This window comes from Myotis davidii, unplaced genomic scaffold (genome assembly GCF_000327345.1).
Source record: "Myotis davidii unplaced genomic scaffold, ASM32734v1 scaffold21, whole genome shotgun sequence".
NCBI lineage: Eukaryota > Metazoa > Chordata > Mammalia > Chiroptera > Vespertilionidae > Myotis > Myotis davidii.
This window is the reverse complement of record NW_006292573.1, coordinates 240710-259402: the sequence shown is the minus strand read 5'-3', so window position 1 is coordinate 259402 and position 18693 is coordinate 240710. Positions and strand designations below refer to the sequence as shown.

The window sequence follows — 18693 nt, the reverse complement described above, 5'->3', positions numbered from 1 at the left end:
AAAAATGGGACAATCTATATATATAAAAGGCTAAATAACCGTCCGACCATCCGGTAAGTATGACACACACTGACCACCAGGGGACAGATGCTCAACACAGGAGCTACTGAGCTGCAGTGACTTGGCAGCAGCAGTTCTCAGGTGACGCACCCCAAAACCAGAGAGGAGGGAGCCAGATTCCTCAAGGGGCTGCGCAATTCCACCTTCAGCCGTGGATTATGTTGTTGCTGGGGCACTGTTGGCCTCGAATATGGTTTACTGCACACTGGTGTTTGCGTTCCACACCCTGTATAATAGCAGCTTTGGAGAATTCCCTCTTGCACTCCGGGACCCTTTGGGGGATGTTGGAGAGCCGGTTTTGGCATGATCCCCGCAGGCCAGGCCGGAGGGACCCCGCTAACTCCACAGATGCTGGGGAGGGACTGAGGGAAGTTGGCTCCAGGGTGTGTCCGGCCCGTCTTGCCCAGTGCCGCCCCGCTGGCCACCTTCTAATTAATTTCTTTTCAATGTGCATGAATCTGTGCACTGGGTCACTAGTATATAGAAAAATGAAAGTAAGGCAAGAGAACTCAAGTCTTTCTAGGTTTATAATTATAAAGGTTTGAACAAACAGGTAAATAAACTTAACTACTTCAGGTCCAAATAAACTTAAACTATATATATAGGTCAGTGCATGTCATAGCGACTGGTGGAGGGGCAGAGGGACACTTAGCATATTAGCCATATTTATATATCTATATCTGTATCTATATCTATATCATCTATCTATCTATCTATCTATCTATCTATCTGTCTATCATCTAATGGCTATAGTTTGATTCAACACAAAACAATCTCCTCTAACCTGAGTTGGCTAACCAAGTTCACAAGCATATCTGCCTTTACCCTGTAATTTGGCTGTTGATCCAGCAATTTGCTAATAGGTGTCTCTGTTGGCTTCCGTTGGGTGAGTCTTGCAGGATGCTTGCCTCCAGACCTTTTAGCTGGCCTTCTGGTCTGTGGCACAAGGTGGCAGGTACAATCTCAGGGGGCAGATGTTGAAAATCATGGAGATACTAGGTACCCTTGTTGGTAAGGTACCAGTAGACGTTGTCTCCAGGCAAACTACTCCTCAGTAGCCTTGTGACTTGAGAGACCTTTATGACATGAAGGTTGGGTGCATTCTTGTCTGCCAGCTTGGGGTGCTTTGACATGTTGACATCCTTCTTGGCCACCATCACTCCCTCCTTAAAAAAGAGCTCATAAATAGCAATCTGGTTCTTTGTGGCCATCAAGATCATCTGGGTCCAGGGCTGGAAAGCCAAGATACCCTATTAAACCTACTCCTTTACAATAAAAATTCAGACAGTCTGCAGCTTAGGATCAGAGGAACTGCTTTCCATACAGGGCTATTCCAAGAGAATTCTTAAAAAGCTCAGTTTCTTGGAAAGGTTGAGGCACTTGGGAGGAAGAAATCCTTTCTTGTACATACCTCTAAAGAAGAATAACAAAATCTTTTTGAAAGTCTTATTTCATTTATGCTTATCCCTACAAATGGAAAGGACATAATGACCAACCAGGTCAATCATTTTTACTTAATTGCTAAACTTTACCTTCGTATTGACCAATTGCTGCAACTTCCAAAGGCCGGCAGAGATATTTTTAGTCTGCCAGCAGAAACAGGAATTTATAAGACGTTTAGAACAAATCATGAACTCACCACACCTACAAACTCCCCATCTTACAGGGGAAAAAAACATGGGGAGGGATTTGTGTACCTTCTCAGCTGAATGTCCCCAGCACACTGTGGTGCCCGTAAGATGTCTCCTGAGCAGGAGAGCACGGACATTGGGGTAGAGCACCAAAGCCTAACCATGAGTTTGATAATTCTGATGCACGCTCAGGACCAAATCAGGCTTTGATTGGACCTATTTGGTCCAATATGATCTTTTGTCAGAAATTCCTTATCTCATAGGATTTAAAGATGTTAAAAGCTCTCTTTTTACCCTTCCTCCAGCTTCAGAGAAAGGTAACGAACTCAAAGGCCAGGGGACAGGGCAGGTAGCCGAAATTGTAAAATAATGAGAACTTTGGCCACCCACCAGGGTGTACAAAGCAAACCACCACACATCTTTTAATTTCTTCTTCGTCCATTAGGTAATATATAAACTCTTCTTCAACTGAAAGAATTTAAAGTCACATGCCTAGGGCCTTCTTATATATCCGGTCTCTCCCATGTTGACCATGCATCACCAAAAATATCTTGTATAGATATTCATGCTACTAGATTTTGGTTATGTGTAAACAAGAATTGTTATTGGAGTTATAATTAGCCTCCAGATAATTAACTCATGAACTTGTGTCTAAAAGTTTCCTTTGTTAACATAGCCTTAGATTCCACTGAAGTACAGTTCACAGAAAGGGGAGAGGAGCAAATTCGGTTGGGAAATTACTCTTTGGCACATACTTCTTAAACCAGTTGAGCTTGATTTCACTGTATTTTTGATTGGTTAAGGGAGGGTAAGAGACTTTACATAACTGTTGTTTTAATTTGCTGAGTTAGACAAGTTCCTTGTTTTGTTACTTAGTTCCTTAAATTGTTTTTTGTAAATCTAGCTCTTTTGACTTTCTCCGTGAATATTCATTCAGTAATTATTTGTGGCTATATTTTGGATCCAGCTGTTTAAGAAGAATGACTGAGAAGGAAATTGGGGCAAATTTATTCTATGAGGTGAGATCAAAATAGGAGTTGATCTTAAGCCTACAGCCAAAATGAAGTCAGGCTCACAGAAAAAATGTACAAGGTGATTATGAAGTTTGCTTCTAAATTAAATATAATCTGTGGCAAGCTGCATCTCATTTCAGTCAGCTGAGGGCCAGCTGGCAGCCTCTGTAGTCCCTTGTAGTGTGGTAAAGCCACTCAAGACCTTGAGTTCAGCCGTCTTCCCTCTTTTTTTTTTTTTTGTCCTCCTTCTTGATTCAAGTCATCCAAGGACCCTTTTCTTGAAAGTTATGAAAATAGGACAACAGATTCAGTTGTCAACACTAGCAGTGGCAGTCATTTGCTGTTTTGTTGTTGTTTACTTATTTATCTTTAAAGCCTTTACTAGAAAGTTGATTTTATATTAGCTAATGCTGGATTAAGTCAATATCTGAGGATGCTAAAGCCTTACTGCCAAGCCAGTTTTGAATACAGTCTAAACTGGAAACAGAGGAGCCTTCATTGGAATGACAGCCAAGAAGCTAGTTGGTTGTAGATGTAGCTTAAAAGGTCATTGGCTCACTTGCAAGAATGCTGACAGCCTCAACATTTGCTAGAAATTCCTCTCATTAGTCAATTGTTTTCGAATTTCTTTCCACAGGGAAACCCAAGAATGCCTCTTGCCTGAGTGTACCATTCTCAGCTGATCTCTCTTACTGAGATGTTAGGAATGGTGCCTGGCAACATCCCCTGTGAATCACAGGTCAGGAGGCAGGGAGCCTTCCAAGTTCTTTGCCTATACTGCCACCACCCTGTCTCTCTGTGACTCAGCCCACACTCCCAAAAGGGCATAAACAACATACCTTGAGAAAAAAAGTACATGAGGTTTAGACCCAGAAGAACCAGAACCAGAAAAGAGCTCATCTGGGGGGCCCCTGGCAAGGCACAACAGGCGTCTTAAAAATATTGTCAACTGAACCCCCCTGGGGGCGGTCCTAGCCCAAAGACAAGCACGTCAATCAGTCTGACCTTTCCAGCCCAGGTGCTAGTGGGTGGATCTCATTATGTCGCCAGGAACTCAAGGCCCACACAGATGTGATGTAACTTCCTGGTATTTGGTTATAAATTAAACACATGGTTCCGGTGCTGAGCCCCCTGTCTGTCCCTCCATCAGAGGGCAGAAGCCCACCCGGTCCCAGCTTCTCCTTCTATTTCTGTGTCTTGTCTCTTTATTTCATTTCTCAATCCCCAGCACCTCTACTCAAAGAACCGGTTCATTTCTCTTTCCGTGCTGGACGCGGAAAAGAGAGACCTCCTGCGATAATCGCAAATAGCCTGTCAAGGGGGAACTAACCGTCCTGGCTTACCTGGTACTAAGAAGTATAGACCTTTCAGTGCTAAACTTGCAATCCTAGGCAAACTGGCATACTAGGTCACACTATTCTCAACCTCTTTGCAGAGAAGAAACTGAGGCCCAGGAAGCTGACTTGCCCAAGCTAACAACATTAGTCAGTTAGACTCCAGATCCATTGGCACTGGAGTCCAGTGCTCTTTCTATGCTGGCACTTCCTTGTTCCCACCGTGTACTGCATGTAATAGGTGTTTGAGATTCTATTATAGTTGTTTTTCGAGTTCAAGGGAAGTGCTTTTCACAGATATGATCATTCCTAATTAGCAATGATCTCACTCAAGGTCATCATGAACGAATGGTGAAATCAAATCTCTACTTCTAGACTGAACAAAATAGAGTCATGAGAGGGAGGGAGGCTTGACGGGCAATAATTGTACAAAGATGAAGAGACCTATGTGTACAGGTTGGCTGAGCAACACTGTAGCAGGGGACACATAGGAAACCACTATGGAGTGTAAATTCAAAACAGAAGGATGTATTATTTCCCTGTCCTCAGAGAAAGAGTATGGTAAAAAGAAAAGTATCATTCCTCGCACCTCTACAATCACACATACACACACACACATACACACACACACAGTAATGACCATGTGATGAAAATTTATCTCACTATTCAGGGCTATATATTTTTCAAGGACTCCAAAATAACACAGCAGTGTTACTTGTTCTAGGTCTGAGATTTGCCCTGTTTTTCTTGCAATGTTCTCTCCTAATATATGATTTGCCCTGTTTTTCTTGCAATGTTCTCTCCTGGATATATATTTTTTTAAATTTCTTTAGTAAGGTATTACATATGTGTCCTTATCCCCCCATTGCCTCTCCCCCGACTCATGCCCTCACCCCCTTGGTGTCTGTGTTCATTGGTTAGTCTTATATGCATGCATACAAGTCCTTTGGTTGATCTCTCCCCCTTACCCCGACCCTCCCCTAACTTTCTTCTGAGGTTTGAGCATCTGATCGATGCTTCTCTGTCTCTGGATCTGTTTTTGTTTATCAGTCTATGTTGTTCATTATATTCCACAAATGAGTGAGATCATGTGATATTTATCTTTCTCTGACTGGCTTATTTCACTTAGCATAATGCTCTACAGTTCCATTCCCCTGGATTTTTTTAAAAAATTTTTTATTGATTAAGTTATTACATATGTGTCCTTATCCCCACATTACCTCCCCCTCCCCACACACACACACTCAAGCTCTCACCCCCCTGTTTGGATATTTTTTAATACTACCATAAATTATTAGGGATCATTAATCTGTTGTACCTAGACTTTTATGATCACTTATCTAAACACTGCTATAGTCTCACCTGCAAGAAACACTGGTGTTTTCCATATGAGGGAACAGAGACTAGCTGAGGATTAAGACTGGAGAAATGACTATTGGAACCAAGGGTCCAGGAACATTCTTTATGTAACCTTCTTCACCAGCTTACTTGTGGGGTAGTGCTTGGCACTTGATTTCTTTTATCTGGGATAGAGCCCAAGGAAGTAGTACATGGAAAGGGAGCAACATAAACAAAATAGAAGTGACTAAGGTGTTTTGACACTCATTAAGATGGGTGATACTTTCAAAATGGGAGCCAGGTACCTACTTTTCTATTCCACCACACCTTTTCCTGCTGGTGACCAGAGACAGAGCTATCTCTTCTTCTGACTAATCCCTAAAAACGTAGGTGAACAGAGGCTGAGCTGACCTACTTTGTAAATACCTGCTATTGAGTTAACCAGCAAACTTCCTGAAGGCAGTGGTCATGCTCACACAGCTGCTCTGCTTTAGGCTGGGGGCCAGACTGGGAGCTGACCTTAGGATAGTGCTTCTTAAAGAATGGCATGTGACCATCCATCAGAAGCAAGGGCGACAGGAAACACGTGCAGATTAAAAATGCAGATCATTAGACCTTACCCTAGACATTGTGAATCAGATTTTTTTTCTTTCAAAATGAGTGTTTAAATTTAGAATAGTTTGTTTTGGATTTACAGAAAAGTTGTGAAGAAAATGCAGTATACCAATTTTGCTTATACATTCATCAATTGATGAATAAGTACTTGGGTTGTTCCCAATTTTTTTTTTTTGGCTATTATCAGTAATTATGTTATAAATATTCATATACAAGTTTTTGTGCAAAAATTTTTAAATCTTTACCCAAGGACATGCTCATTGATAGAGAGAGAGAGAGAGAGAGAGGATCGGTTGCCTCCTGTACACACCCTGACTGGGATCAAACCCACAACCTTTCAATGTATGGGATGAAGCTTCAACCAACTGAGCCACTCAGCCCGGGCATTCTTTTTTTCCTTATTTCTTTTCTTTAAAAATTAATTTTTAGAAAGAGAGGAAGGGAGAAACATCAATTTGTTCCACTTATTTATGCATTCATTGGTAACTATTTTTTTAAAAGATTTTTAAAATTTGAGTTTTAGAGAGAGAGGAAAAGGTGAAAGAGAAACATCTATGTGAGAGCAAATATTCATCGGCTGTCTTCTTCATGCCCTCTTGGGGACCAAGCCTAAAACCTGGGCATGTGCCCCCCCAGGAATCAAACTGGTGACCTCCCGGTACACGTGATGATGCCCAACCAACTGAGCCACAGCGGGCTCCACAAAACTTTTAATACATTGGGAAACCAGAATGATCACACTAACAATGAAAAAAGCCCTGGTCGGTGTGGCTCAGTTGGTTGAGTGCTGTTCCATGCACTGAGAGGTCACCGGTTGGATTCCCAGTCAGGGCAGATGTCAGAATTGCTGGCTGGATCCCCTAGTGTGGTGCGTGCAGGAGGCAGCTGATCAATGATTCCCTCTCACCATTGATATTTCATCTCTCCTTCTCCTTTCCTCTCTGAAATCAATAAAAAATATATTTAAAAAGAAAATAAAAAAGGCATTTGTAATAAAAAATGTAGCATATGGCAGAGTAACAATACCTCTGACTGGTGAATAGGAAGTGGCCTAGTATAACCACTTCTCCTTTGATAATAACTCACAATAGGTCGGTTGACTGCTGAAGCAAAAACATTTCCATCATTTAGAAAAATCTATTTTTAGGAAGCTTTTTTTGTTCAAAAAAATGGCCAAGATGATGGGTTTCTAGTAATTGACACTACTAGGGAGAGAAAAGTATGGAAACACTAGTCACGCTGGCAATTCAGGGAGTAGTGAGCACTCCTTCGGCATTTGGTTATAAAATACAAATCCCAAAGCTTTGTTAATCAAGATCAGAAACAAGTAACAAACAGTGAATGTCCTGGTTTAAAGGTTTCATTGTTCAGCAGAACCTGTTTTGGTTAGACATGCTTGTGGGTTTTTTTTTCTGAGACCACTTGCACTACCTCCATAAATAACACTAACAAAAATCCTCTTGGCATAGTTTAAATTGCTTTTAAAAATATCACACTTGCCCTAGCTGGTTTGGCTCAGTGGATAGGGCGTCGGCCTGTGGACTGAAGGGTCCCAGGTTTGATTCCGGTCAAGGGCACATGCCCAGGTTGCAGGCTTGATTCCCCACAGGGGGTGTGCAGGAGGCAGCCAAGCAATGATTCTCTCATCATTGATGTTTCTATCTCTCCCTCACTCTCTCCCTTCCTCTCTGGAATCAATAAAAAGATATTAAAAAGAATCTCACTTGTTCTGTTCTTTCTTGGAATAGTATCCTATATAAAAAAAGCCTAATATTCAAATCGACCGAATGGCAGAACGACTAGTCACTATTATGCGCACTGATCACCAGGGGGCAGATGCTCAATGCAGGAGCTGCCCCCAGCCTGCAGGCCCCAGGCCAGCCAAGGCAGGTGCCAGTGGGGGCCCCCCAGATCGAGGCGATTGGCGGTGGCAGTGGGGGGCGGGGCCGGCGTGTGGGTGCTGCCAGGCTGGCCAAGGCAGGTGCCAGCGGGGACCCCCCAATCAACCTGCTGGTCACCGCACAGATCGGCCCTGATTGCTGGCCAGGCCTAGGGACCCTACCCGTACACGAATTTCGTGCACTGGGCCTTTAGTAGTTTATGAAGTAGTTGACTACATCTGATGTGTGTGTGTGTGTGTGTGTGTGTGTGTACCTTCTGTTTTACCTTTAGGTACTTTTATCTGAAAAAAAAATTAAATGATTAAATTTTTATTCCATTAAGCAAAACATTATCAACATTAGTTTTTCATCAGCAACAATGACCTCTTATTTTCTTAAAAACATAATTTGAATCATTTAAAAAATAAAATACATTGTCTATTTAAAGAATGATATGTGGATATGTATTAAGAATGGCCATCAAGTAAAGAGAAATTTTCCCAAGTAGTCTGTGGAATAATCATTTTAAAATGCCCCAGATAGAATAGTGCAGGAGTCCTAACTAAACAGAAACACAATTAAAGGAAGTTGGCTGCTTTGAATTTAAAGACACTGGAATTGTATTTGTGGTCTGTACTGGATATATTCCAGCTCTATATCACAACACAAAATTTTCCATTTCCTTAAAGCTAAAAGCCCAGGTATCAGTTAAACAGATGGGCAGACAGAAGTCAACGGGGCACAACTCATTAACTGACAGTTGAATTGACAACTGATCATTGTCAGTTAGCTCCCAGTTGAGTAACTATATTGCTAGCACACATGGAGATAAATTTCTCCTAATAAATTGATGTCTTGCAAGAGTTAAGAAGTTATTTGTAAAGAGGAAACTGCATTCAATTGATGGAGAAATTGCAATATGTGTCAGTAATAAATGTTATGTTAATGGACTTTGGAAAGATACATAGGCAGGCTGTTGAAGATGTAGGACTGTTGCCTTATGTTGGGAAATGAAGTCATTAAACCACTAGAAATGATTCAACATTTTAACTTTATGTTTTATGAGTATAGAATTTATTTCACCTTAGCCGTTGATAGAGTGTCGACCTGTGGACTGACAGGTCCTGGGTTCGATTCCGTTCAAGGGCACCGTACTTGGGCTGTAGGCTTGATCCCTAGTCTGGGCAAGTACACGAGGCAACCAATCAATGTATCTCTCCCACATCGATGTTTCTCTCACTCTGTCTCTTCCCCTTCCCTTTCACTCTCTCTGAAAATCAATGGAAAATATCCTCGGGTGAGGATTAACAACAACAAAAATAATTTATTTCACATATTGTCAGCTCTGTATTAATATTTTCATAGTTTATTAGCTTGAGTAATAATAATAAAACCACCAGGGAATTCTTTAGGATATGAAATATGGGGAACTTTCCAGAATCAATGTTATGAAGACTCTTGGGTTATGCACTTAGTATGCATTTATCCCGTCAAGTGAATACTATTCTGATCGCCTGTACCATAAAGTCCATTTCTGAAGCTTCAGTTTTCTTCTCTGGGCTCCCATAACACTAGGCTTATACGTCTTTACAACATTTGTTGGGATCGGTTTAAGTGTTCCCTTTAAGTTGAAGGTGAACAGTGAAAGAAGAGAAAATCTGTATCTTGATAGAGTCAGGACTGCCACAGAACTTTTTCTGTCTTCAGTATGGACCCTGGGTCCAAATTTCAGCTATCAAGCCTTATTTTTCTTATCAGTAAGGACATATTTACTAATACAATGTTTATTAAATATGCTGTATTGACACATTTTTAAAAAGGCTATAGAATAGACCCTAACTCAAAGTTCCTCATTCCATGGCATTGGACATTTTTTTCATAACTATTGACATTCATATGGAAACTTTAACCCAAACAATTCAGGACACCATGTCACCACATGATGAGTAGATATATTAATGAATTCATTATGCTTATTCTTTTTTCTAATATTTTACTGATTTTTGGAAAGAGAGAAAAGGAGAGGGAGAGAGAGAAACTGATGTGAAAGAGAAACATCAATTGGCTGCCTCCTGCATGCCCCTACCAGGGATTGAGCCTGCAACCCGGGCATGTGCCCTGAATGGGAATTGGGCTTATAGGTCGATGCTCACCACTGAGCCATGTCAGCCGGGTTTGAAATCTTAATGTTTAAAAACTGACTTTAAAAAAACCCACAAATTCAACAATATATCTTAAAGATCTTACTGGCTTTAACAATTCATGAAGTCAGGCAGCGTACTATCTGGCAGATAGAAAGGAGCTCTGAGGAGCTACACAAAATGAAAGACTTTCATAGGCAAAAGGAAGTGGGAACAAGGAAGCTGCACTAGTGAAAAGCAGATTGGTTGTGGGAAGGTCACTTTTTTTAGGGGGTGGAAGGGGTCTATCAGGCTGATTACCTCATGATGCTGATTAGATGATTTGTGATTGACTGGTTGAAGATTCCATTTCTGGGAGAGGCCAAATTGTAATTAAGTTCCAGTATGGTGACATGGGACTTAGCATGAGCGACACTGTTGGAGCCTGTTGTCTTGTTTTTAGCTGAACAAACTAAATACAATTAAAAGATGTATATTAGGACTATAGGGCAATATAGTCCTTAATGCCATTTGTAAGTTTCCCACCACGGGAAAACTTGCTGGACACCAAGAATCAGACCACATCAGGAATTCAAACTGTCCTAAAAACACCTGATTGCACATCTGAATTCCATCTGCATTACAAGCTCAGGTCCCAGACCCAATGATGATAAGAACTCCCCACCAGTGACTGCATATATGAAACTCAAATTCCTGGGGGCTGCCATCATCGACCCAATATCCCTTTGGCTCGGTGCTGTGCAGCCCTTCCCTTTGGGTATCCCACCCCCCACCCCCTTTCCTTAAATAAATTCAGTTTCTCTTTATCCACCGTCTGAGATGGCTATTTAGTCTGCCCGCATACCACCATGATAACCTTTCAATACAAATAACCCAAAGATGCAGTTAATAAATTATATACCAAGAATTCAGTCCAGCATTTGCCTTGGCAAAGGAATAAATTTCTGAGGTCAAATCCATCCTATATTATTCCAATTCAAGTTATTAAGTACCTAGTTGATGCTACAGAGTAGTTATAGAAAACAAAACTCCCTTTGAGGAGGCACAGTCTAAGGCAGTGATGGTGAACCTATGACACGCGTGTCAGAGGTGACACGCAAACTCATTTTTTTGGTTGATTTTTCTTTGTTAAATGGCATTTAAATATATAAAATAAATATCAAAAATATAAATCTTTGTTTTACTATGGTTGCAAACATCAAAAAATTTCTGTATGTGACATGGCACCAGAGTTAAGTTAGGGTTTTTCAAAATGCTGACACGCCGAGCTCAAAAGGTTCGCCAGCACTGGTCTAAGGAGATATTAAAATGCAATGTGATGTTCCATGCACAGAAGAATGTATAAAGCACCTCAGGAACAGATGAAGGAGCAGTTAAATTTGGTTGGTATAAGAGGAAGGAAAGAAGTTAAAGGCGAGCCTGGCCGTGTGGCTCAGTGGTTGAGCGTTGACCTATGAACCAGGATGTTATGGTTCAATCCCCGATCTGGGCACATGCTGGGATTGTGGGCTCGATCCCCAGTGGGAGCATGCAGGAGGCAGCCGATCAATGATTCTCTCTCATCATTGATGTTTCTCTCTCTCTCTCTCCCTTACTCTCTTAAATCAATAAAAATATAGTAAATCTAAAAAAAAAAAGTTAAAGGAGAGTTACCAAGGTGAGGAGACATGGTGATATTTAAACTAGGCCTAAAAGGTGTGGAAACCTGCCAGATAAAACAAAGGAGGGAAGGGCATTCAGGTGAAAGAAACAGTAAAAAGTAAACTCTCAAATTCCTCAAGACAATTAGGAAAACAGAGAACCCAAACCATTGCAAAGAATGCTCCAAAGAAAGGGCTCCTCTGAGAAAAAAGGCCAAGTTACAGAGAAGGGATATTATTTGCCCTGTAAAATTGATTTTCTGAAATCTGGGAGATTAACCAGCCATTTATGTGGGTAAATAATTTCAAATACAAGAATAAAGAAAATTAGCTTTATTTATGTAAATCAGAAAAATTGATTGTAGTGTTAGAGTTTGTCAAATGTTTTCACTCTGAACAATTTACAAGTGTTTATATACAAACATAATAAAATAGAGTACATTACATTGCTTTTGCTTGACTCAAAGTGTTTTCTCAATTCTGAACATGCCCCTATCACTTCGGTTTTTAATATTTAACAAGAAAGCACTTTGTTTCGACATAGTGCTTGATTCAAAGTGTAACACTGAAGTGGAAGGAGAGTCAATGATCACTAACAGTTAAAAAATATTTTTCAACCAAGATGACTTTATCATTAGATTTTTTTCTATATTAAAATGTTTCATGTTAAAAAAACATACTTGTATTCACTGATGATCTAAATTTATTGTACTAAATTTGACATTTATATAAACCCATAGTTGATCTAAATATAGATATGAATCTATATTAAACTCATTGGTATGAATGTTTGCCACAAATGCAAATGAACAAAATTGTTAGGAATAGAGGTAACAGAAAATCCATTTGAAACATTGAAGTGCAATGCCCTCTTTTATTTAAAATGAGTAAAATTTCTATTTTCTGAACCCAATAAAAACAAAACCAAAAGATGATTGAAAACCTGATATTTATAGACATCAAATCTTAAGTCACACTGTAGGACTGTAATTAATTTGTACTATTATATATTGAATAATTCTAAATCAAGCTTCCTAAGTAGTTTTCCTATAATTTATGTTGTTTGAGAAATCCAAGAAAGTTTAATACAATTGCTGAATAAGGCAGAATTTTAAGTTAAAATTGGGATATAACGTAAATGCAGATAATTTATGATAGAGTCCAACCTGTCATAATATTCAGTGTGTATGGACTATCAGAAGAAATCCATTTCATTTTTAAAGCAATGGGTTTAGTAAGGTCCGTTCTTTTAGCACTTTACTGAAATTCCTGGCAAGAATTCTGACAGAGCTGTGCAGCTTTATTAAATGGAAAAAACAAAACCCCACAAAAAATGTTGTTTTGTGACTTTGAAAAGGCAGTTAAATTAAAACAATCAACCAGACCTCCAAGTGCACTTGTGTCTAAAATGTCACTTTTGTCCCCAAAGAGAAGGAAATAATCAACTACTATATTAAGGTGCTTATTAATAAAAAAAAGTAACATCAGAGGAAACTGGTCTTCAATTGGATGCTTGAATTCTTCCCAGGGTGCTTAGTATGTTTAGATGTTGGTGTCCCGACTTTGACACTTTCTTGATTGCCTTTTATAGCAGCCTCAAGGCGGGCTTTCAGGGATGGAGAAGAAGCCATTACACTTTTAAACACTGATGAATACTGAGGCCCAATTTGCATGAGATTTTGCAAAGCAAAGTCATGTAAATTTCTCATTATGGACGTTGCTGATCCCAGCGCATTTTCATCCAAAAGGAAGGAAATGAGGATGGGTAGAAGACAAGCCACCAGCTGAGAGCCTGGAAAGTAAATAAGTGAAGTAAGCCCTACGTTCAGAAATATAAATGTTTATTACAAAAAGTTGTAAACATACTTGATCTGGACACTTTCTTCTCCACTTATGGGGAAAACAATGCTTCCCATTTCTTCTCGCAAATTACTACTACTTGGATTAACATAACACTGCCTTTCGATAAATATGAAAATATAATAGTAAGTGACTCTTACATTTTAAAAATTTATTCATTTAACAAATATGTGGATGTTTTACACTTTAACATTAAATTTCTGATTTTAGACAAATTCTGATCTAATATGAACTTCATGCTGACACTTACGATGCTGCTCTTCAGCAATGGTTACCAGTGCTTCCAACACCTTTACACCTTCTTGAAAGATCTGAAGCTCAGCGGTGTCTTCAGGATTTTTTTGGTCTATTTCCTGTAGTTTTTCCACAATACAGGAGACTAAAGAGTAAATGTAAGGGTAGGAAACAGCTGGATTCGGATACTGAAAAATGGAAAGTAGGAGCTGGTAGGTCTTGATTTGTACCTAATCAAGTGAGAGACAAAAAAAGTATGAACTGTAAATAAATTTACATTGAAATGTATATTTAAAAGTAAATTTTAAAAAGTTAATTAAAAAATTCCTAAAAAGGTATTTAAATTTATCTCTAATTTATCTTTAATTTTGGAAGCCCAAATGGTAACAGGTATTCAAACTTGCCTGCTAACAAAGTGGCTGCAACACTTTGGACTGGGAACAGGCACTTGAATACGTACACTAGGATATGAACACTTGCCTTCCCTGTTGTATCCTTTTTAAAAAAAAAAAATATTTTATTGATTTTTTACAGAGAGGAAGGGGGAGGGAGAGTCAGAAACATTGATGAGTGAGAAACATCGATCAGCTGCTTCCTGCACACCCACTACCTGGGATGTGCCCGCAACCAAGGTACATGCCCTTGACCGGAATTGAACCTGGGACCCTTCAGCCCGCAGGCTGACGCTCTATCCACTGAGCCAAACCGTCTAGGGCCCCTATTGTATCCTTTATTCAAAACATTGTAATGGTTAACTTTTCTTCTTTTCTGTAGTTTCCATTTCCCCCTCATATGCCCTTCTATAATCTCATACCAAAATTAAACTAAAACACACACACAAACTTGAAAAATATTTTGGAGATTTCAGAAAATGTCTTAAAAAAATCACATATTTAAATTCAAATGTCATGGTCTGAAGGAACCATGTCTAGACCATATTAATTATGTGTCATCACATATCAGAGCCATCATTTTGAGACAGCTAACTAAAGCTCCTGCAAGGCTGTAGGCAACAAAAAGAACAGAAGAAAAGGAGATGACTATACATCAAATACAGCAGGTACTCAAATAATGTCATTTGTTGTAACATTGATGAGATACTTTAGGAACTTAACTCTTGTTTACTATTAGCCTATGGTAAAATGGTTTCTTTATACAGCATTTTTCTTAAAGCCACAGAACCTATCAACAATGTTAAATGAGGACTTACTGCAAATAAGTCATCCTTTCTCAATAAATTGTGGTGGTCTTTGGACGATTAAATTTTTCTGAGAGAAAATCTGGTTCCTATACTTTAGGAGTCTAAATAGTTGTGACCTAGCTGGTTTGACTCAGTGGATAGAGTGTCAGCCTGCAGACAGAAAGGTCCTGGGTTCGGTTCCAGTCAAGGGCACATGCACGGATTGCAGGTTTGATCCCCAGTAGGGGGCATGCCGGAGGTAGCCGATCAATGATTCTCTCTCATCATTGATGTTTCTCGCTCTCCATCCCCCTTCCTCTCTGAAATCAATAAAAATATGTTTTAAAAAAAGTAATAGTTGTAATCATCTGCTACAAACTCATTTTGTAGCACATAAAGGACTAGGAAATTAATTCAGCAAATGAAGGGACCATAAAGCAATGGAATCAACTTGTGTGTACTGTTTTTGGAGTGGGTCCCATTATTTCATGATCATACACTATAGCAGTGATGACGAACCTATGACACGTGTGTCAGAGGTGACATGCAAACTCAATTTTTTGGTTGATTTTTCTTTGTTAGATGGCATTTAAAATATAAAATAAATATCAGACATATAAGTCTTTGTTTTACTATGGTTGCAAATATCAAAAAATTTCTATATGTGACACGGCACCAGAGTTAAGTTAGGGTTTTTCAAAATGCTGACACGTCGAGCTCAAAAGGTTCGCCATCACTGCATGAAAGGTATGTACTGGAGCCCTGGCTGGGTAGCTCAGTTGGTTAGAGCACTGTCCTGATGTGCAAGGTTGCAGGTTCGATCTCTGGTCAAGGCACACACAAGAAGCAACAAATGAATGCATAAATATGTGGAACAAATAATCAGTGTTTCTCTCTTCCTCTCTCTCTAAAACCAATAATAAATAAACAAACAAACAAACAAAGGCATGTGCTCAAGCCTTTTTTTTCTACAAAAAGAAAATCCACTATAATAATACCAAATGTCCCTTGAAAAAAAGTTAGAAATATGTCAATTTTAAGATGCCCTTATTTCAAATTTAGTTTTTGTTGATTTTTTAAAAACATGCTTTTATTGATTTTTAGAGAGAGAGGACGGGAAAGAGGTAGAGAGATAGAAATACAGATGAGAGAGAAATATCATCGAGCGGCTGACTCTTGCATGCCCCTTATTGGGGATGAAGCCCACAACCCATGCCCAGACCCAGAATCGAGCTGGTGACCGCTTGGTTCTTGGGTCGATGCTTAAACACTGAGCCACATTGGCCAGGCAGTTTTTTGTTGATTTAAAAAAAAAAATCTCCTTTATCTTTTTCCAGTTATGCTCTATCCTCAGGGCCAAAGAATAAGACTATTTTTATTTGGTGTTTTCACCCAAGGAATATGTCACCCCAAACCTATATATAAAAATTTTAGTCTGATACTTCTTGTTAGAGTCAACAAAAATCAAAGAAAAGTTTTGTAAAAGCCCAAATATATTCCTATCACAAACATCTCTCTGCTAAAGACACTTACCATAGCATCTTTAATCTCAAGAGTAACTTTAAATTTCTCAATACAGCGCTTTTGAAGGCATGGGATGATAGTTACTTCTGGACTGGTAGACAAAATAAATACTGTGATAGCAGTAAGCAGACTGACTTCATCAAGTTCTTGGTGTGTTCCATCTACTAAAGAGAAAATGATATATGAGAAACAGATCCTAATATTTCTATATTTGTCCGTGTGAAGCTATCTCTAGTTTGGTAGTAATAATTTCTTTTGTTCCAGTTATAGACAGTAAACACTGATTGACTTTAAAACTCCTGGCAAATGTTTCAGGCTTTAAAATGTGGATTATAAGTATTCTAGAATCAAGAATTACCAAAGCAATGATAATCTTCACAGGTAAGGACATCAGTAAATACATATATTTACTAGGAATACACATTTACTAGTTGTGTGACCTTGGATATCTAACCCTGTCTTCAGCTTTCTTATCTGTACAATGGGAGTAAGAAAAGGACTTACATTTATAAGGTTAAATGAGTTAATCTATGTAAAGCATTAAAATAGCACATTGTACATAATACTCAATGTGTGTTATCCATTTTATTACTATCTTTATTACATGTGTCAAGTGAAAATCATTTAGCACTTTGCTACATATACCATTTCTTTTTTTAAAAAAAAATATATTTTATTTATTTTTTACAGAGAGGAAGGGAGAGGGATAGAGAGTTAGAAATATCCATGAGAGAGAAACATCAATCAGCTGCCTCCTGAACACTCCCTTCTGGGGATGTGCCCACAACCAAGGTACATGCCCTTGACCGGAATCGAACCTGGGACCCTTCAGTCTGCAGGCCAATGCTCTATCCACTGAGCCAAACCGGTTAGGGCCATATACCATTTCTTAACAGTAGAGAAAAAACTTGAAAATTCCTGCATAGGCCACTGTGGGAGGCTAAAAAGTAGTAATTGTCCTTCTACCTTCTAAATTCCTCTGGCTGGGCTAATAACCAAATTAACAGAGACAGATTAACAGGAGAAAATAAAATCTTAATACATATGCACAGGGAATTCACATTAAGCATGAAAATTCCAAATACAGAGGCAAAACTGGGTATAGATGACATTTTGGACAAAGGAGCAAATGAGGGGATGAGATCTTATAGATTTCAAAAGTGAGAATGAGCCATTTACAGGTAATTTGTTTCTTAATAACCAACTTGAAAATCAACACCCTAAAACGCAGAACTTTTTGTCCCCTTCACCACCCATTATTTAAAGGAATTTTCTATTAGATGTAATTCATTTCCCAAAGTCAAAGTCTCATTAAATAATTTTAATGAACCTGCTGTGAAAAATCAATATTATATGAAAAGGAGAGCCAAATTCAACTCATTAACTTGCATAAGAATGGACTGCTACCCTCCCTCTTGCCCCCTCCCCCTTCCCCCTGGATTGTTACTTTTGAAAACATCATAGAGTGCACTTACCCAAACCTAGATGGTAGAGCCTTCTACACACCTGGGTTAGATGGAATAGCCTATTGCTCCTAGGCTACAAACCTGTACAACATGCTACGGTGCTGAATACTGTAAACAACTGTAGCACAATGGTAAATATTTATGTATCTAAATTTAGAAAAGTTACAGAAAAATTCGGTATGTGTGTCTGTGTATGTGTGTATCAGGGGGAGGATTACTGAGGGAGGCACCTTCAGAGGGAGAGATTTCAGGGGGAGGGAGGGAGGAAGGGAGAGAGGAAGAGCAGAAATCAAAGAGACCCAGAGAGATAAAACCTGAGAGGAGACACAATAAAAGGGAAAGGAATGGGGCTGGGAGGAAAGATAATGAGGAAATGGAGGAAAGGAAGTGAGTTTGTAAGAGGAACAGGAATGGGAGGAAAGAGAGACAAAGATAAATGGAAGGCAGGGAAGTGAGTCTGTGAGTGCTGGGGCAGGCAGGGGTGGGTGTGGTGGCTGTCCCTTGCCCCAGGCCACTCCTCTTGATCCCTGGCCAACTTCTGGCTCCAGCCTCTGGTGGACAGCATCCTGAGCCATTCTCCTCCTCGTTTATTTAATGAAACCACCCAGAACTCACAGTCAATTCAACATCATAGACTGGTCCAGCCTTTTCTTATAACGTCGCAAAAAAACGTTTTTGCTTATAATCAATTATAATCTTATGGGACTACCACTGTATATGCGGTCTGTCAATGATGGAAATGTGGCTATGCAGTGCATGACTACATTCCCATTCTTT

At 39.4% G+C, this 18693-nt stretch overlaps 1 protein-coding gene across 1 annotated transcript in view; it reads right to left on the bottom strand.

Annotated features, from left to right (window-relative positions):
- Positions 1–11970: 11970 nt before the first annotated feature.
- Positions 11971–18693, bottom strand: part of HEATR5A (HEAT repeat containing 5A) — a 96637-nt gene continuing 89914 nt past the window's right edge. Inside the window, exons 33-35 of the mRNA XM_015565486.1 lie at positions 16460–16614; positions 13763–13976; positions 11971–13444 (exon numbers count right to left, since the gene is read on the bottom strand). Coding sequence (XP_015420972.1) covers positions 13137–13444; positions 13763–13976; positions 16460–16614 — 677 coding nt within the window. The 3' untranslated portion in view covers positions 11971–13136. The remainder of the gene's footprint in view (positions 13445–13762; positions 13977–16459; positions 16615–18693) is intronic.